Genomic DNA, 21,451 nt, shown 5'->3' on the forward strand with positions numbered 1-21,451 from the left:
CCACCAGATCAGAGGCAGTTGGGATGACCAGGGATGTTCTCTTGATAAGTGTGTGAATTTGAAGATTTTCCTGTCAAAATATAGTACTTTTGGATGTCAGTGAAAATGTATGGAATAAAAAGTACATTATTTTCTTTCGGAATGTAGTGTAGTAAAAGTTGCCAAAAATGTTAATAGTGAAGTACAAATACCCCCCAAAAATACATAAGTAGGCCTTTTTACTTAAGTACTTTACACCACTGGTTTTTGACTAAACAGGATGCAGCTAATGTCAGAAGTGACTTTCTCACTGGAATTTGCGTAGCAGATTATGAGAACTCGGTTATACCATCTAAAATGCTAAATTCTCCGACGCGACTGCAATATGCAAGTTTTGACGTCACTTTTGACATTAGCTGAGTCCCTTCGAGACATTCCCTACTCTGGCATGTGAATCTGAAGACCTTGCGGCTGCGCACTTTATTTTGCGAGACACTACCAAGTGAGAGAAGATAGGGGGTTCCTTCCATAAAAGCCTTTTCACATTTTGTGAAAGACACCCACGTGTTTTCCATTCTATTATTGTTGATTTTTTTTTTAATTCGTTGTATTTAATTCATGGTGACTATTTTAAGACATTGCTATGATGTTTATTTAATATTATAGTTTGAACACCCCCTGTGGAAGTAGTGTATGAATCCAGCGGGAAGTACCAAAGTGCTTAGTGTGTCCGTGGGACTTGTGTTGATATCGCTAGCTGTAGAGAAACCCTAACACTCAATAAAATAGGGTATGTATAAAGTTATATTGTTTGCTAATACACATTACACGTTGAAGATTACATTTAGATTTTGTAATCATGTTTAGCTGTTGTCAAACGTGCCTCACTGTTATAGCTAGTTGACTTTAGCCAAACAATCAGATCTGGGACATCGCGTTATGGCATAGAGTAATTATTTTCCAACTTTGTTTAGTGACTGGCTTCAATATACTTTTTATTATTCACAAAAGTAAAAATGTTGTTAGTGTTGACAAACATTTTTCCATAAATGCTAGGTGTTTCTCCAAAATAGGCCACACTAGGTCTTGTCCATACGCGTGCGTCTGATATGAAGCGAATGTATCTCGTAAATCTTTGTCTTAGTACAGATCGGATGCATACGCGTGGACCGCAGCTACTATTAATAAAGGAAATGCATTCAACTGAAATGTGTCTTCCGCATTTAACCCTACCCCTCTGAATCTGAGAGGTAAGGGGGGCAGCCTTAGTGACATCCACGTATTCGGTGCCAGGGAAACAGGGTAACCCCCTTGCTCAGGGGCAGAACGACAGATTTTTACATTGTCAGCTCAGCGATTCGAAACAGCAACCTTTCGGTTACTGGTCCGAAGCTTTAATAACTTCACCAGCCCGAGTTATCAAAAATTGTGTCAGCACCACTTCACCCCTGCAAATAAATTGCCATTCTTTGTTTTTCAATCTCTCTGATGTGCCACTACTATTAATGTCGCCTTCAGTTTACAAGCCTGACACTATAGATGAGCTAAACCATATTCACCCCTCCAGATCCAGGATGTTGATAAGCCCAGAGCAGGTAGCTCTGATAGGGCAGGTGTTTGAGGCGTATGTGACAGAGCACCACAGGAGTGACATCCTGCAGATCCTTCAGGAGCCTGATGAGGATGCCCACTACCCGGTGGTTATCAACGCCATGACACTGTTTGAAGCCAACATGGAGGTGGGCGACTACTTCAACGCCTACCCCAGCGAAGTCATCAACATCCTTGACAACACCCTTCACCGAGCTGCTAAGACAGTGTTAGAGAACTCTACACAGCAAAGGTGGCACAAGGTCAAACACCACCTGCATGCCCGAATCACAGGTAAGAGGCTCTTACCCACTTCCAAATCGACGCAAATAACCTCCTAGGCCCTTGTATAGATCTGAAAAGATAAGCAGTATGTTGTAAATTTGTTCCACCTAGCCTATCATAGATCAAATTGGAGTTATTGCTATAATTTCTAATTAGTTATCCAATCTCTTTATTTACATGAAGACAAGTGCATAGAGAGGTCAATAATATGAGAGACTAGAGAGCTCTTTCTGCTCCCTTCTATGAATGAATTGTCCTCGTACATAGTTATGGCCCTCTGCTGATGTAGCTTTATGGTACGTCTGAGATCTACAGTACAAGTCAAAAGTTTGGACATACGTACTCATTCAAGGGTTTTCCTTTATTTTTACTATCTTTTACTACATTGTAGAATAATAGTGAATACATCAAAACTATGAAATAACACATGGAATCATGCAGTAACCAAAAAAGTGTTTATCAAATCAAAATATATTTTATATTTCAAATCAAATTTTATTGGTCACACACATATTTAGCAGATGTTATTGTGGGTGTAGCGAAATGCTTGTGTTCCTAGCTCCAACAGTGCAGTAGTATCTAACAGAGCAAGAAGAATGGAATTAAGAAATATATAAATATTAGATTGAACAATGTTGAAGTGGCATTGAATAAAAAAACTGTAGAATAGAATACAGTATATACATATGAGATGAGTAAAACAGCATGTAAACATTATTAAAGCGACTAGAGTTCCATTATTAAAGTGGCCAGTGATTCCATGTCTATAGGGTAGCAGCCTCTATGGTGCAGGGATGCGTAACTGGGTGGAAGTCGGTTAGTGATAGCTATTTAACAGTCTGATGGCCTTAATATAGAAGCTGTTTTTCAGTCTCTCAGTTCCAGCTTTAATGCACCTATTCTGACCTCGCATTCTGGAAGATGGCGAGGTGAACAGGCCGTGAGATTCTTCAAAGTAGACAGCCTTTGCCTTGATGACAGCTTTGCCCACTCTTTGCATTCTCCCAAACAATTAACAGATGTGCCTTGTTCATTTGTGGAATTTATTTCCTTAATGCGTTTGAGCCAGTCAGTTGTGTATACCACCCCTACAAGGTATGTATTTATTTATATTTATTTGGTAAAAGACCAAGTCCATATTATGGCAAGAACAGCTCAAATAAGCAAAGAGAAACGAAAGTCCATCATTACTTTAAGACATGAAGGTCAGTCAGTCCGTCCCGGAAGATTTCAAGAACTTTGTAAGTTTCTCCAAGTGCAGTCGCACAAACCATCAAGCGCTATGATGAAACTGGCTCTCATGAAGGATCGCCACAGGAAAGGAAGACCCAGAGTTACCTCTGCTGCAGAGGATAAGTTCATTAGAGTTACCAGCCTCAGAAATTGCAGCCAAAATAAATGCTTCACGGAGTTCAAGTAACAGACACATCTCAACATCAACTGTTCAGAGGAGACTGCGTGAATCAGGCCTTCATGGTCAAATGGCTGCAACGGAAACCACTTCAAAAGGACACCAATAAGAAGAAGAGACTTGCTTTGGCCAAGAAACACGAGCAATGGACATTAGACCGGTGGAGATTTCTCCTTTGGTCTAATGATTCCAAATTTGAGATTTTTGGTTCCAACCGCTGTCTCTTTGTGAGACGCAGAGTAGGTGAACGGATGATCTCTGCATGTGTGGTTCCCACTGTGAAATGTGATGGTGTGGGGGTGCTTTGCTGGTGACACTGTCTGTGATTTATTTAGAATTCAAGGCACACTTAACCAGCAGCCATCCCACCTGGTTTGCGCTTAGTGGGACTATCATTTGTTTTTCATCAGGACAGTGGCCCAACACACCTCCAGGCTGTGTAAGGGCTGTTTGACCAAGAAGGAGAGTGGTGGAGTGTGGCATCAGATGACCTGGTCTCCACAATCACCTGACCTCAACCCAATTGAGATGGACCGCAGAGTGAAGGAAAAGCAGCCACCAAGTGCTGAGTATATGTGGGAACTCCTTCAAGACTGTTGGAAAAGCATTCCAGGTGAAGCTGGTTTGTCATCTAGGCAAAGGTTGGCTACTTTGAAGAATCGCAAATGTGAAATATATTTTGATTTGTTTAACACTTTTTTGGTTAGTACATGATACCATGTGTTATTTCATAGTTTTGATGTCGAAAATGTCGAAAATAGTCAAAAATAAAGAAAATAGAAAAACCTTTGAATGAGTACATGTGTCCAAACCTTTGACAGGTACTGTATATTTGTGAGTTAGTGGGTGGTTGTCCTCCTTGTCTAATTGCAATGCTTGAAAAGCTCCATTTAAAGCAGTGTCTGGAGGGGTTTGGCCGAAGTGTTCATTTCACTTGTTCTGCTGGAGGCTCACCTCATCAGTCTGCTCTCTGCAACAGAAGAATCATTTAAATTGAAACAGACACCATTAGAGTTCCTCATCATAGATAGCTGAATCACTTGTCCAGTGGAAAACATTAGCATCCTTTTGATGCAGCTTGATAATGATAATAATCACAATAGGAAGTACAGTATAACCATCACTGGCTAGCAGGATTTAATGAGAACATTATGAACATCTTGTCTCCGTGTAGGTATCTGTCTGGTTGTTGACTTGGGATGAATGTCTGCCTGAAATGCAGGAGAACAGTAGGCAGTAAGAGACTGAAACAGGAGACTCAGCGTGATGTAACAACAACAACAACAATAAGCCATGCCAGATATCACTCTCAGCAGGCCCATTATTGACTTCCTGAGATGACACATGATTACCTGAGATGGGGCCCATAAAAACTGTACCTACTCAATGAGGGTTTCTTATAGAGGTCGACCGATTTATCGGAATGGCCGATTTCAAGTTTTCATAACAATCGGAAATCAATTGCAGATTTCAGATTTAAATAATATATATATTTAATTTTTGTTATACCTTTATTTAACTAGGCAAGTCAGTTAAGAACACATTCTTATTTTCAATGACGGCCTAGGAACGGTGGGTTAACTGCCTTGTTCAAGGGTAGAACGACAGATTTTCACCTTGTCAGCTCAGGGGATCCAATCTTGCAACCGTACAGTTAACTAGTCCAACGCTCTAACCATTGCACTCCACGAGGAGCCTCCCTGTTACGCGAATGCAGTAGAAGCCAAGGTAAATTGCTAGCTAGCATTAAACTTATCTTATAAAAAACAATCAATCATAATCACTAATCCAGTTTAGCAGGCAATATTAACCAGGTGAAATTGTGTCATTTCTCTTGCGTTCATTGCACGCAGAGTCGGGGTATATGCAACAGTTTGGGCTGCCTGGCTCATTGAGAACTAATTTGAGAGAATTTTACGTAATTATGACATAACATTGAAGGTTGTGCAATGTAACAAGAATATTTAGATAAAATACCGAACGGTTCCGTATTTCACTTAAATATTAAATGTTTTGTTTTCGAAATGATAGTTTCTGGATTCGACCATATTAATGACCAAAGGCTCGTATTTCTGTGTGTTATTATGTTATTATTAAGTCTGATTTGATAGAGCAGTCTGACTGAGCAGCAGCAGGCCCGTAATCATTCATTCAAACAGCACTTTCGTGCGTTTTGCCAGCAGCTCTTCGCAAGCACAGCGCTGTTTATGACTTCAAGCCTATCAGCCTAATGGCTGGTGTAACCAATGTGAAATGGCTAGCTAGTTAGCTGGGTGTGCGCTAATACCGTTTCAAACATCACTTGCTTTTAGATTTGGAGTAGTTATTCCCCTTGCTCTGCAAGGGCCGTGGCTTTTGTGGGGTGATGGGTAACGCTGCTTCGAGTGTGGCTGTTGTTGATGTGTTCCTGGTTCGAGCCCAGGTAGGGGCGAGGAGAGGGGCGGAAGCAATACTGTTACACTGGCAATACTATAGTGCCTATAAGAACATCCAATAGTCAAAGGTTAATGAAATACAAATGGTATAGAGAGAAATAGTCCTATAATAACTACAACCTAAAACCTCTTACCTTGGAATATTGAAGTCTCATGTTAAAAGGAACCATCAACTTTCATATGTTCTCATGTTCTGAGCAAGGAACTTAAACGTTAGCTTTTTTACATGGCACACATTTTACATGGCACATACATGGCACATATTGCATATTGGCACATATTGCATATTGGCACATATTAATTTCTTCTCCAACACTTTGTTTTTGCATTTTTTAAACCAAATTGAACATGTTTCATTATTTATTTGAGGATAAATTGATTTTATTGATGTATTATATTAAGTTAAAATAAGTGTTCATTCAGTATTGTTGTAATTGTCATTATTACAAATAAATAAATCAGCCGATTAATCGGTATCGGCATTTTTGGTCCTCCCAAGTATCGGTATCGGCGTTGAGAAATCATAATCGGCCGACCTATAGTTTCTTATGTACACTGTCTCGAGCAATAAGGCTGCGTTTACACAGACAGCCCGATTCTGATTTTTTTTGTTGGACTGATAGGTATTTTAACCAATCAGATCAGTTCTTTTGCCAACAATTGGGCTAAAGATTATAATTGGTCTGTCTGTGTAAAGGCTGCCAAAACTCAGCCGCACTATGGGTTCTGACATCTGCCAGGCTGCCACAGGTTTTACCGACACCATTAGTTTAACACCTGGAACGGGTTGACATGGATTGGCCTGATTTGATTTTAATATGCAGATGATAAAAAAAGAGCACAGACATATAGTCAGATGGGAATCATCTGTAATGATTGACCTTGTCTGTCTGCCAGCCTTGCAAAGTAGCTCAACCTTCACATCTAATTACTTTAGCCATTGCGTACTGCAGTCTGGGGTCTCACCAGTACAGAGAGCAGTGTTATAAATAGCCAGATGATGTGCTCGACTCGTATGCTGTTCCTTGGTTGGTTACATGGCGTGAATGTAGAAGGCATAGCAAATAGCAGCAGGGCTCTTGGTGATGCAGCTGTGTGTGTTCTGGTGGGGGATGTTACTGCTACAAGGCCATGTTTAAGATCAGACCAGTATATGCTTCAATACTTTCAACAGGTTGCCCGCTCGAAATTCAGAATGTCTCTCTGTGGAGAGGACCGCTGTATGTGGGCTGCATCTTAAAACTCAGTTGTCTACTCTCATGAGAAAATGGAAAGTGCTTCACATAAACCACTCTGGAGATGTGGACGGAAAATGTCAATGTTGTTTGAGATGCCAGATGGAGAGAGAGGACAATACACTGTATATACAAAAGTCTGTGGACACACCTTCAAATTAGTGAATTCGGTTATTTTAGCCACACCCATTGCTGATAGGTGTATAAAATCAAGCACACAGACATGCAATCTCCATTGGCAGTAAAATGGCCTTACTAAAGAGCTCAATGACTTTCAATGTAGCACCGTCATAGGATGCCACCTTTTCAGTCAGTTCGTCAAATTTCTACCATGCTAGAGCTGTCCCGGTCAATTGTAAGTGCTGTTATTGTGAAGTGGCAACATCTAGGAGCAACAACGGCTCAGTCGCGAAGTGGTAGGCCACACAAGCTCACAGAACGGGACCGCCAAGTGCTGAATCGCATGGCGTGTATAAATCATAGTTTCCATGGCTGAGCAGCCGCACACAAGCCTAAGGTCAACATTCACAATACCAAGCGTCCGCAGGAGTGGTGTAAAGCTCGCCGCCATTGGACTCTGGAGCAGTGGAAACATGTTCTCTGGAGTGATAATGTTCTCTGAAACGCTACCTGCCCCAATGCATTGTGCCAACTGTCAAGTTGGGTGGAGGAGGAATAATGGTCTAGGGCTGTTTTTCATGGTTCGGTCTAGGCCCCTTAGTTCCAATGAAGGGAAATCTTAACGCTACAGAATACAATAACATTCTAGACGACTCTGTGCTTCCAACTTGGCAACAGTTTGGGGAAGGCCCTTTCCTGTTTCAGCATGACAATGCCCTCGTGCACAAAGCGAGGAAATGGTTTGTTGAGATCGGTGTGGAACAACTTGACTGGCTTGCACAAAGCCCTGACCTCAACCCGATCTAACACCTTTGGGATGAATTTGAACGCCGACTGCAAGCCAGGCCTATTGTTCGACGAGCATCTGGTCCTACTGGACACCAAGATGTCCACATACTTTTGGCCATGTCGTGTATGTTCTATTTAAAAAAAATAATGTGTTACTAGGGAAGTCCATTAAGAACACATTCTTATTTACAATGACGGCCTACATTGGCCAAACCTGGACGATGCTGGGCCAATTGTGTGCCGCCCTATGGGACTCCCAATCATGGCAGATGTGATACAGCTTGGATTCGAACCAGGGATTGTCGTGATGCCTTTTGCGCTGAGATGCAGTGCCTTAGACTGCTGCACCACTCGGGAGCACCTATTAATCCATGATAACATTGGTGGGCTGGAGTATTGCATTTTATCCATAAACGCCTATTTTCCTTTTATATTCTATCAGTGCATGGGATTACATTTTACACTGACAGTGTCTGGGAGTCCACAGATTTATCAGGGGAAAAGACTTCACAAGTCTGCTATGGATTCTCAGTGGTCACTGCTTAGGCCTAAAGCTACCTTTTACCAAAGAAGGCTTCTCCCATAAATCAAATCAAATGTTATTTGTCACATGCGGCGAATACAAAAGGTGGAGACCTTACTGTGAAATGCTTACTTACAAGCCCTTAACCAACAATGCCGTTTTTAGAAAAATAAGCGATAAGAAAAATGTAAGAAATAAACTAAAGTAAAAAATAAAACCGCAACAATAAAATAACAAAAACGAGGCTATATACAGGGGGTACCAGTACCGAGTCAATGTGCGGGGGTACAGGTTAGTTGAGATAATTGAGGTAATATGTACATGTAGGTAGAGGTTAAGTGACTATGCATAGATAATAAACAAGGAGTAGCAGCAGTGTTTTGGGGGGGGGGTCAATGCCAATAGTCTGGGTAGCCATTTGATTAGCTGTTCAGGAGTCTCATGGCTTGGGGGTAGAAGCTGTTAAGAAGCCTTTTGGGCAGACTTGGTGCTATGGTACCGCTTGCCATGCGGTAGCAGAGAGAACAGTCTATGACTAGGGTGGCTGGAGTCTTTGGCAATTTGTAGGGCTTTCCTCTGACACCGCCTGGTATAGAGGTCCTGGATGGTAGGAAGCTTGGCCCCACAGTGATGCACTGGGCCGTACGCACTACCCTCTGTAGCACCTTGCGGTCGAAGACCGAGCAGTTGCCAGACTAGGTGGTGATGCAACCAGTCTGAATGCTCTCAATGGTGTAGCTGCTGAACTTATTGAGGATTTGAGGACCCAGGCCAAATCTTCTCAGTCTCCTGAGGGGGAATAGGTTTTGTCGTGCCCTCTTAGAGTTCTCTGCGTTAGTTACTTTTATCCAATAAAATACTGTTGGCTACTTGACAGATGTACAGTAAGGCTATGTAATGGGCTACACATCACATTACACACACAAAATTATTTTGTGCAAGATGCATGCGATACATCTCTCTTCAATACAATAGTGGGTAGAGAGCCCCATCTGGTGGTTAATATTGACAAGGAACTAGTCCAGTGCTCATTGGTCTGTTTGATGTCCATAAACCTAACATTTCTCTGCATTGCTGTGTGTCATCACGCCTCAGGTCTTCCTGTGTGTCCTGAGCTCACCAGGGAGAACATCCCCAAGTCTCGGGACGCTGGTCACTTCCTGTCCGTCACGGGCACGGTCATCCGCACCAGTGTGGCCAAGGTTCTGGAGTACGAGAGGGACTACATGTGCTCTAAGTGCCGTCACGTGTTCTCCCTGCAGGCTGACTTTGAGCAGTACTATAGCTTCGTTCCCCCTACCAGCTGCCCCAACCAGGACCTCTGTAACTCCAACAAGTTCACCTGCCTGTCAGCCAGCTCCACCCCGGCAGCATGCAGGGACTACCAGGAAATTAAGATCCAGGAGCAGGTGACTTGGGGCTAAGGGGCTCTAGTACTGTTTGTTTTAATTATAGTCTACACATTGTTTAACCCTGTTGAATAACATCTGCAAACACAAATTGTAAGCCTATATTTGATCAAACTGCGCCCCTCTTTCCCTGCTGTTCTGTGTGCTCAGGCCCAGAGGTTGTCTGTGGGCAGTATTCCTCGCTCCATGGTGGTCATTTTGGAGGATGATCTGGTAGACAGCTGTAAATCAGGTAACATTGGTCACTATGATGTCATTTGTCACTATGATATCACAGTTGACATTTGTATTGGAAAATACATCACAGTGGGATTGTTACATAAAGGATATTCCCATATTGTATTATGGGAATTTGTTTTGCAGAGGGTGACATCATTGTGTTAGGTAGATTGTGTCATCACTGAGTTTTGGAATTCCACATTGTGATGTATTACCAATGATGTCATAATACTGTATGACGTACGGATGTTACATTGTGGTGTCATGTTGTGTGTGTGATAACATCACAATACCATATGATTGTCTTTCACCCAAGATGAAGCCGCAGTAGATGAGCATGAAGGTTTTTAAGGGATTAGTGTCATCACATTGAATGTTGGGACTGAATTTCTAGGATATCACCATCTGTGATGACATTTTTTCAGGTGATGATGTTACAGTGTATGGAGTAGTTCGTCAGCGATGGAAGCCCCTGTACGAGGACGCACGCTGTGAATTGGATCTGGTGTTGAAAGCCAATTTCATTGAAGTGAACAATGAGCAGACCATGGCAGCTCTGGTCCTAGAGGACATGCAGCAGGAGTTTGAGGAGTTCTGGGACAATTACAAACATGACCCTATAACTGGTACATAATAACGCGACTGTAATACTTCCCCAATCCCCATAATTACAACTGTTGCCATACAGATTTAGATACTACTTTTTAATGTATTTAATAGTCATTATTACATGATAAATACTATATGAGATGAGATGGACATGAAATGTGTATGGAATTTGATTGGTGTTCTTCTTCCATGTTCTCTCTGAAGGCAGGAACCAGATTCTCATGAGCCTGTGCCCACAAGTGTTTGGAATGTATGTAGTTAAGTTAGCTGTTGCCATGGTGTTAGCAGGTGGGGTGCAAAGAATAGATCCTTCTGGAACGAAAGTAAGAGGTATGTATCCTTGTTCAAAATGTGGACCAATTTCTCTTACATGCCTCACAAACTGCAACTCTATTGGTGTCGATGTTAATATCTGATTCTAGATTTGTAATACGTTTCTGGTTTAGGCGAGTCTCATCTTCTGCTGGTGGGAGACCCAGGCACAGGGAAGTCTCAGTTTCTGAAGTACGCTGCTAAGATCACTCCCCGGTCAGTCCTCACTGCTGGGATCGGCTCCACTACCGCAGGTCTGTCTACCCTCTGCTGGTTCATCTGAAACAGTTCACTTTGCTTAAAGGAATCACTGAAATAACTACTTATGTTAGTCAAAAAAGGAATATGTGTTGTGTGTCAGGGTTGACGGTGGCAGCAGTGAAGGACTCCGGGGAGTGGCATCTAGAGGCAGGAGCACTGGTGCTGTCTGACGGAGGCCTGTGTTGTATCGACGAGTTCAACAGCATCAAAGAGCACGACCGCACCAGCATCCACGAAGCCATGGAGCAGCAAACCATCAGTGTGGCCAAGGCAGGGTAAGGAAAAATCTTATCTTGCACTCACTTCTGTTATGGGCTGAAGCAGGGTCATAATGACTGACATGCATAAAGCATCTTTCTATTTCCTCCATTGACTTTGTGGGGTCTATTTCCCTCTGTCCCACCCAGCATGGTGTGTAAACTGAACACCAGGACCACCATCTTGGCTGCCACCAACCCTAAGGGCCAGTACGACCCAAACGTGCCTGTGTCGGTCAACGTGGCCCTGGCCAGCCCCCTGCTCAGCCGCTTTGACCTGGTCCTGGTCCTACTGGACACCAAGAACCCTGAGTGGGACCGCATCATCTCCTCCTTCATACTGCACAACAAAGGTGTTTATACAGAGTCCTTATATATATAGAGAGAGAGAGAGAGAGAGAGAGAACAGGCTCTGAAGAGCTAGTGTGTTCACATCCACCAGTTTTTAGACCACACTGCGTTTTGGCTTCATAATGATAGAAACTGGTCCAGACCCTGGAGAAACAGGACTCTGGTCAATTAATTACATTAATTAATCTGTATGTCGCTATGGATAAAAGCATCTGCTAAATGGCATATTATATATACACTGCTCAAAAAAATAAAGGTAACACTTAAACAACACAATGTAACTCCAAGTCAATCACACTTCTGTGAAATCAAACTGTCCACTTAGGAAGCAACACTGATTGACAATAAATTTCACATGCTGTTGTGCAAATGGAATAGACAACAGGTGGAAATTATAGGCAATTAGCAAGACACCCCCAATAAAGGAGTGGTTCTGCAGGTGGGGACCACAGACCACTTCTCAGTTCCTATGCTTCCTGGCTGATGTTTTGGTCACTTTTGAATGCTGGCGGTGCTTTCACTCTAGTGGTAGCATGAGACGGAGTCTACAACCCACACAAGTGGCTCAGGTAGTGCAGCTCATCCAGGATGGCACATCAATGCGAGCTGTGGCAAGAAGGTTTGCTGTGTCTGTCAGTGTAGTGTCCAGAGCATGGAGGCGCTACCAGGAGACATGCCAGTACATCAGGAGACGTGGAGGAGGCCGTAGGAGGGCAACAACCCAGCAGCAGGACCGCTACCTCCGCATTTGTGCAAGGAGGAGCACTGCCAGAGCCCTGCAAAATGACCTCCAGCAGGCCACAAATGTGCATATGTCTGCTCAAAGGGTCAGAAACAGACTCCATGAGGGTGGTATGAGGGCCTGACGTCCACAGGTGGGGGTTGTGCTTACAGCCCAACACCGTGCAGGACGTTTGGCATTTGCCAGAGAACACCAAGATTGGCAAATTCGCCACTGGCGCCCTGTGCTCTTCACAGATGAAAGCAGGTTCACACTGAGCACATGTGACAGACGTGACAGAGTCTGGAGACGCCGTGGAGAACGTTCTGCTGCCTGCAACATCCTCCAGCATGACCGGTTTGGTCAGTCATGGTGTGGGGTGGCATTTCTTTGGGGGGCAGCACAGCCCTCCATGTGCTCGCCAGAGGTAGCCTGACTGCCATTAGGTATCGAGATGAGATCCTCAGACCCCTTGTGAGACCATATGTTGGTGCGGTTGGCCCTGGGTTCCTCCTAATGCAAGACAATGCTAGACCTCATGTGGCTGGAGTGTGTCAGCAGTTCCTGCAAGAGGAAGGCATTGATGCTATGGACTGGCCCGCCCGTTCCCCAGACCTGAATCCAATTGAGCACATCTGGGACATCATGTCTCGCTCCATCCACCAACGCCACATTGCACCACAGACTGTCCAGGAGTTGGCGGATGCTTTAGTCCAGCTCTGGGAGGAGATCCCTCAGGAGACCATCCGCCACCTCATCAGGAGCATGCCCAGGCGTTGTAGGGAGGTCATACAGGCACGAGGAGGCGACACACACTACTGAACCTCATTTTGACTTGTTTTAAGGACATTACATTAAAGTTGGATCAGCCTGTAGTGTGGTTTTCCACTTTCATTTTGAGTGTGACTCCAAATCCAGACCTCCATGGGTTGATAAATTTGATTTCCATTGATCATTTGTGTGTGATTTTGTTGTCAGCACATTCAACTATGTAAAGAAATATATAATATTTCATTCATTCAGATCTAGGATGTGTTATTTTAGTGTTCAAATCAAATTTATTTATATAGCCCTTCGTACATCAGCTGATATCTCAAAGTGCTGTACAGAAACCCAGCCTAAAACCCCAAACAGCAAGCAATGCAGGTGTAGAAGCACGGTGGCTAGGAAAAACTCCCTAGAAAGGCCAAAACCTAGGAAGAAACCTAGAGAGGAACCAGGCTATGTGGGGTGGCCAGTCCTCTTCTGGCTGTGCCGGGTGGAGATTATAACAAAACATGGTCAAGATGTTCAAATGTTCATAAATGACCAGCATGGTCGAATAATAATAAGGCAGAATAGTTTAAACTGGAGCAGCAGCACAGTCAGGTGGACTGGGGACAGTGTTCCCTTGATTTTTTTGAGCAGTGTATGATCAGTTGAAGTACAGAACAGTCATTAAAGAAACCAGTCCTCTAGAAGTGGAGTGGAATAATCCTGCGCTTAGTGCCTGAGATATCCACCAATTACATAGGTCATCTGAGGAATCAGTGGGATATCATATTGCTGAGTTAAGCTACACTGCAAATTAGAGTTGAGACCTCCTCTGGGCTCTTCATTAGAAAAGATAATCTCTCTCCCCAGAAAACAGCATTTGATCATTTGCATAATATCATTCCCACAGTATTTGCATAAGGAAGAGAGCTATGTTGAATGAAAATGCCAATGATGTAAAGTCTCTCTGGCATCGCCCCAGTTTAATTAGTGCTCTAGGTCATTATCAAGACGATCACTCAGGGAGTTGTGGTTACGGAAGCCTGGGTCCTATTCATTATGACAAAACATTTTGCAACAAAAAAATAATCTTATTGGACAAGTTTAGGTATTCCCATCCTGTTTCAGTTAGTTTTCTTCTGTCTGGTAAATAATAAATACAACCCCGCATCTTGCTCATTACTTTAATCAGAAGGCTAATATCAATATTCATGCCAGTCTCTCTTGGCTAAAAGTAGAGGAGAGACTGACTGCATCACTTCTTGTTTTTATAAGAAACATTGATGTGTTGTAAATTCTAAATGGTTTGCATTGTCAACTTACACACAGCACTGACACACACACTTACCCCAGCAGACATGCCACCAGGGGTCTTTTCACAGTACCCAAATCCAGAACAAATTCAAGAAAACATACAGTATTTATAGAGCCATGATTGCATGGAACTCCCTTCCATCAAAGATTGATCAAGTGAACAGCAACCCTGGTTTTAAAAAACAGATAAAGCAACACCTCACAACACCTCCCCTGTTTGACTTAGACATTGTGTGTATGTACTGATTCGTGATGTTTTAAATGTATGTAATTCTATCCTTGAGCGGTTCTTGTCTATTAATGTTCTGTATTATTGAATGTTTTCTGTGGACCCTAGGAAGAGTAGCTGCTACTATCGCAACCGCTAATTGGGATCCTAATAAAATACCAAATACCTTCATCTGCCCTTCAGGAGCTCCCTGCCAGTCGGAGGATTCTTTGTGGAGCATGGAGAAGATGAAGGCCTACTTCTGCCTGATCAAGGGGCTGCAGCCGCATGTGTCTGAGGAGGCCAACTCCATCCTGTCCCGCTACTACCAGCTGCAGAGGCAGAGCGACAGCAGGAACGCAGCCCGCACCACTATCCGCATGCTGGAGAGCCTCAGCCGCCTTGCTGAGGGTGGGACAGCATTTTACATTACACATCTAATGTCTTTCCTTCTGAATTTCTTTGGGTTTGGTTTAGGAGTTTAGTAGTTACTGAAAGTGTTCAAACTCATATTTATTATGTGAATGCGTTATGCTATAGTTGTTGTTGATATGATGTGGTCATGAAGCTCATGATCTTTGTCTTGATACTGGCAGCACACGCCAGGTTGATGTTTCGAGACACTGTCACTGTGGAGGATGCTGTTGTTGTTGTCTCTGTCATGGAGTGCTCTATGCAGGTAGGAAGCTACACTTTGTTACATTCTAACATGAAATAAGCAGTAAGGCCCAAGGGGATGTGGTATATTTAAGCAATAAGGCCCAAGGGGATGTGGTATATTTAAGCAATAAGGCCCAAGGGGATGTGGTATATTTAAGCAATAAGGCCCAAGGGGATAGGGTATATATTCCACAAACCACCAAGATGCCTTATTGATATTATAATAAACTGGTTACCAACGTAATTAGAAGAGTAAACATAAATGTTTTGTCATACCCATGGTACACGGTCTGATATACCACGGCTTTCAGCCAAACACTATTCGGGGCTCGAACCACCCAGTTTATAATGGCCAATATATCACGACTACGGGCTGTTCTTATGCACGACATGAGGCTGAGTACCTGGATACAGCCCTTAGCCGTGGTATATTTGACATATACCACAAAACTCTGAGGTTCCTTATTGATATAATAAGCAGGTTACCAACATAAATAGAACAGTAAACAAGTATTTTTGCATCATAACCATGGTATATTGTCTCATACACACACACACACATACAGTGATGTGCGAAAGTATTCGGCCCCCTTGAACTTTGCGACCTTTTGCCACATTTCAGGCTTCAAACATAAAGATATAAAACTGTATTTTTTTGTGAAGAATCAACAACAAGTGGGACACAATCATGAAGTGGAACGACATTTATTGGATATTTCAAACTTTTTTAACAAATCAAAAACTGAAAAATTGGGCGTGCAAAATTATTCAGCCCCTTTACTTTCAGTGCAGCAAACTCTCTCCAGAAGTTCAGTGAGGATCTCTGAATGATCCAATGTTGACCTAAATGACTAATGATGATAAATACAATCCACCTGTATGTAATCAAGTCTCCGTATAAATGCACCTGCACTGTGATAGTCTCAGAGGTCTGTTAAAAGCGCAGAGAGCATCATGAAGAACAAGGAACACACCAGGCAGGTCCGAGATACTGTTGTGAAGAAGTTTAAAGCCGGATTTGGATACAAAAATATTTCCCAAGCTTTAAACATACCAAGGAGTACTGTGCAAGCGATAATATTGAAATGGAAGGAGTATCAGGCCACTGCAAATCTACCAAGACCTGGCCGTCCCTCTAAACTTTCAGCTCATACAAGGAGAAGACTGATCAGAGATGCAGCCAAGAGGCCCATGATCACTCTGGATGAACTGCAGAGATCTACAGCTGAGGTGGGAGACTCTGTCCATAGGACAACAATCAGTCGTATATTGCACAAATCTGGCCTTTATGGAAGAGTGGCAAGAAGAAAGCCATTTCTTAAAGATATCCATAAAAAGTGTCGTTTAAAGTTTGCCACAAGCCACCTGGGAGACACACCAAACATGTGGAAGAAGGTGCTCTGGTCAGATGAAACCAAAATTGATATTTTTGGCAACAATGCAAAACGTTATGTTTGGCGTAAAAGCAACACAGCTCATCACCCTGAACACACCATCCCCACTGTCAAACATGGTGGTGGCAGCATCATGGTTTGGGCCTGCTTTTCTTCAGCAGGGACAGGGAAGATGGTTAAAATTGATGGGAAGATGGATGGAGCCAAATACAGGACCATTCTGGAAGAAAACCTGATGGAGTCTGCAAAAGACCTGAGACTGGGACGGAGATTTGTCTTCCAACAAGACAATGATCCAAAACATAAAGCAAAATCTACAATGGAATGGTTCAAAAATAAACATATCCAGGTGTTAGAATGGCCAAGTCAAAGTCCAGACCTGAATCCAATCGTGAATCTGTGGAAAGAACTGAAAACTGCTGTTCACAAATGCTCTCCATCCAACCTCACTGAGCTCGAGCTGTTTTGCAAGGAGGAATGGGAAAAAATGTCAGTCTCTCGATGTGCAAAACTGATAGAGACATACCCCAAGCGACTTACAGCTGTAATCGCAGCAAAAGGTGGCGCTACAAAGTATTAACTTAAGAGGGCTGAATAATTTTGCACGCCCCAATTTTTCAGTTTTTGATTTGTTAAAAAAGTTTGAAATATCCAATAAATGTCGTTCCACTTCATGATTGTGTCCCACTTGTTGTTGATTCTTCACAAAAAAATACAGTTTTATATCTTTGTTTGAAGCCTGAAATGTGGCAAAAGGTCGCAAAGTTCAAGGGGGCCGAATACTTTCGCAAGGCACTGTACACAGCTGAAATGCTTTTTCAGCCAATCAGAATCCAACACCCAAACTACCCAATTTATAACATGTTACATTTTACAGTTACATTGAATGTAAACTGTAATGCCTTCAGCATGACTTGAAACACATGACATAATACAAAATTTAAGGTGAAGTTTCAGTGCGGTGTGTGTGTGTGTGCCTCAGGGGGGCGCTCTCCTGGGAGATGTGAATGCTCTTCACACGTCATTCCCTGACAACCCCAGTCAGCAGTACCAGACACAGTGTCAAATTGTTCTTGAGGGCCTCCAGATGCCTCACCTCCTCTACAAGGAGATGGACAGGCTCTCAAGGTGAGACATTATACTTGTGAAAACTTAAAGAACAAGCTTTGTGAAGATTCAACTTTGTTGAACAGGACAAAAAGTAAATATTGCTTATAAATAATGCATTCTCTAACTTATAGTCTTCTACACCATCAGAATAAATCTCACTTATAACAACTCCCCCTCCAACATATTACCTCTAAACCCTAGCCCAGTGAAAATACTGAGTACAACCCCCTTTATGTATGAATCATTGTGTTTTCTTTAGACTGCAGAATAATGGGCCAGGCTCCCCTAAAGGAACAGAAAAAGGTTCTCCTCTGCCTGCAAAGCAGCACAGTGATCTGAGAAGCAGTTATCATCACAAGAGTTCTCCATTCCAGACAAGCGGTCCAGGGCACTCTGACATCCCCACAGACTCAGAGAGTGGACTGGACTGGTTCCACTCACTGGCTGGCCCAGTGGGGGGAGGACATGCCAACTCGCCGATCATCACTTCACCCATCACAACATCCACACAACACAACCACAACTCCTTCTCAAAGCAGGCCCGAACCCTGCCAAAACACCCCGCTGTGTCGTTGCTGGGCAACAGCGGTGCTGCACACAAGGAGAGTGGGAGAGCGCCTGTGTGCGATAAGACACCCAGTATAACTGCGGAGGAGGAGGAGGTGGTAGAGAGCTGTAAGGAGAGCAGTAAAAGCACAGCGTCAGCAGCAGCAGAAGACGGATCCTGTTCTGTTGTACAGAAGGTGTCCAAGAAATTGCGAGACAAACGGCTCAGAGCGATGACTCATGTTCCCCTTCAGGGAGACAAAGCTGTGGGAGGAGGCAACATCAGCACCAGCAGAGACCTCATAGACCATCTAGATGTGGAGCAGGCCTTCTCCACAGACTCACTGCCCTCCCACAGCACACCTGTAGCAGGGAAGAAACGCAACTCAAAAAAGAACAATGTCCCTTGTAACCTCCCGTCTGGAGACCAGGAGCTCTCTGGTACTGTGGGGGCAGGGGGAGAAGAACTGCACTCTAAGTTCACAGGGTTCACATTTAAACACAGAGAGAAGATGACCCACACGGAACCGCTCTGTCCAGATACTGACAGCTCAGACTTTCACACAGAGAATAGAGGTCCACCTAGCAAAGCAAAGACGCATAACAGAGAGAACCATAACACAGTTTCTTCAGCTAGAGAGAAAGAGAAAACAGAAAAGAAAAAGAGTGAGAAACAGTGTTACAAAGACAAGCCAGCAGATGGCAGCAGTTCTGCCCTGAGGCTGAGGGTTCAGTCTAAGGAGAAAGAGTTTCCCATTGAGGTGTCACGTGACCTGAACCCAGAGGTCAGTGGTCCCACGGCAGAGGGAGGTGATCGTGGGGATCATGGGACAGAGCAGAAACGCCAGCAGTTGCTGAGCAGAATTGCTCCAGGTGAGAACAGAACTACATTCACAACCTCCACAGACCTTCCACCACTACAGCCAGACCACCCAAAGCCCACTGTGGTGGCCTCTACCCTGGCCAAACTCTCCAGGTTCTCCTTCACAACTACAAAGGACAAGGAAGTTACAAACCTAATAACAACTCTTACATCAGGTGCTCAGGTTACCTCGTCCATAGAGCTTAAAGCAGGGCAGCAGGACACATGGACACAAGCTATCACCAGCATACAGCAGAGGACAGGGGTGCAAGCTAAAGCCTCTACAGAGGATAGGACTGAGGCAAGAGTTAGTGGAGACAAAGACTTCCAGACATTTAACAGTAAGGGCCAAAACCCTGCTATAGATTCTGCTGTCAACCCTAAAAAGAGAAAGTGTTTTGAGCTGGGCTCTAAAGGCCTCTTCTCTGGCCTGTCCATGTTCAGCACCTCCAACTTTGATGAAGATGATCTGAGTGTAGACTGGGATGAGGAGTCGGGGAAAAAAACTAAAATGTAACAGTGAAATGATGTTTGAAATGATGTAATGTACTGAATATTATTTGTGACTTCTCACCGTGTGTGTGCATGTGTGTTTGTTGTTGTATTGTCAATAATTGGTATAAATTTGCAGATCAGTGTTTGATAATGAGATTCACTATCGACTATCGTCATGCTGTTGGATATTGAACACACATTATGTCAGAGAAACAATCTTGTAAATCTGTTTCTTCTTTTACAAAGCCTATGGTCTTGTGTCACAATATCTGAAATAATGCTGTTATATGAGGTAGTCAAAGGGCACATTTTCATCATGGAATGAGCAATATTACACGCTCTGTGAAAACACGCAATGTTGCTGTAGGCAAACGTTATGTTCATTCAAAGTAAAAAATGAGAGGCACAAATCAATGTGGGTGATGATTGACTGGGCCCTACATTTGCCTAAGGCTGTGTATTATGATGTGGTATATAATGGTTTCATCCTCTGAGCCAATGCCAGAAAGCACCACACCAAAGGGAGTATGGCTGTTGTCATGACTGTGTGGATGGCATTCCATAAGGAAGCTGCATGACAGCTCCTTGTCAGGTTGTATAAGGATCAGAGACAGGCGCAGGAATACGTAATAGGGGGTTTTATTACTCCACCCAAAATACATGACATGGGGACGAAGCCCAAAACAAACACGTATATAAAATACACAGGGATGTAACCCAAACAAACACGTATATAAAATACACAGGGATGTAACCCAAACAAACACGTATATAAAATACACAGGGATGTAACCCAAACAAACACGTATATAAAATACACAGGGATGTAACCCAAACAAACACGTATATAAAATACACAGGGATGTAACCCAAACAAAAGAGCGAGGTTTAAACCTCTAAAGATTACATGGGACAAAACCCATAATAACACTCCACAGGATGAGACCCGAAATAACAAGTGCACGAAAGCCGAAACAACAAAGCACAACTCACAAGACCAACGGGCATGGGAACAGAGGGCACAGGGAATGGGAACCAGGTGTGAGTAATGAGACAAAACAGTCGGGTTGGTGGTAATGAATCCAGTTCAGTGATGCCTAGAAAGCCGGTGACGTAAACCTCCGGAGCTGGTGTACGGAATGAGCAGCAGTACCAGGGGGATCCATGACTACTCAGCAATAGCTAATGGGATCAGAGGAAGTCTGGAAGATGTGTTGGCTCGGTCAGGCAAGGCCACTAACAATATCAAGCCCACTACTTGTATAATTATACTGAACAATAATATACAGTGCCTTGCGAAAGTATTCGGCCCCCTTGAACTTTGCGACCTTTTGCCACATTTCAGGCTTCAAACATAAAGATATAAAACTGTATTTTTTTGTGAAGAATCAACAACAAGTGGGACACAATCATGAAGTGGAACGACATTTATTGGATATTTCAAACTTTTTTAACAAATCAAAAACTGAAAAATTGGGCGTGCAAAATTATTCAACCCCCTTAAGTTAATACTTTGTAGCGCCACCTTTTGCTGCGATTACAGCTGTAAGTCGCTTGGGGTATGTCTCAGTTTTGCACATTTTTTTCCCATTCCTCCTTGCAA

The 21,451-nt window shown here is 43.3% G+C and overlaps 1 protein-coding gene across 1 annotated transcript; it reads left to right on the forward strand.

Moving 5' to 3' along the window:
• The first annotated feature begins 492 nt into the window (after positions 1–492).
• On the forward strand, positions 493–19,939 carry mcm9 (minichromosome maintenance 9 homologous recombination repair factor). The gene is made up of 13 exons (XM_021611923.2): positions 493–769; positions 1,547–1,863; positions 9,463–9,776; positions 9,927–10,008; positions 10,421–10,621; positions 10,809–10,934; positions 11,051–11,170; positions 11,278–11,452; positions 11,585–11,787; positions 14,986–15,192; positions 15,378–15,460; positions 17,818–17,963; positions 18,205–19,939. The coding sequence occupies exons 2-13, from the start codon at positions 1,554–1,556 to the stop codon at positions 19,868–19,870; spliced, it is 3,633 nt and encodes a 1,210-aa protein (XP_021467598.2). The 5' UTR covers positions 493–769; positions 1,547–1,553; the 3' UTR covers positions 19,871–19,939.
• Positions 19,940–21,451: the final 1,512 nt, after the last annotated feature.

This window comes from Oncorhynchus mykiss, chromosome 8, assembly GCF_013265735.2.
Source record: "Oncorhynchus mykiss isolate Arlee chromosome 8, USDA_OmykA_1.1, whole genome shotgun sequence".
NCBI lineage: Eukaryota > Metazoa > Chordata > Actinopteri > Salmoniformes > Salmonidae > Oncorhynchus > Oncorhynchus mykiss.

Coding starts and splice junctions, on each gene's coding strand:
- mcm9 (XM_021611923.2), top strand. CDS start 1,554: ATGTTGATAAGCCCAGAGCAGGTAGCTCTGATAGGGCAGGTGTTTGAG. Junction 10,009..10,420: donor GGTAGACAGCTGTAAATCAG/GTAACATTGGTC, acceptor ACATTTTTTCAG/GTGATGATGTTACAGTGTAT. Junction 11,171..11,277: donor GATCGGCTCCACTACCGCAG/GTCTGTCTACCC, acceptor GTTGTGTGTCAG/GGTTGACGGTGGCAGCAGTG.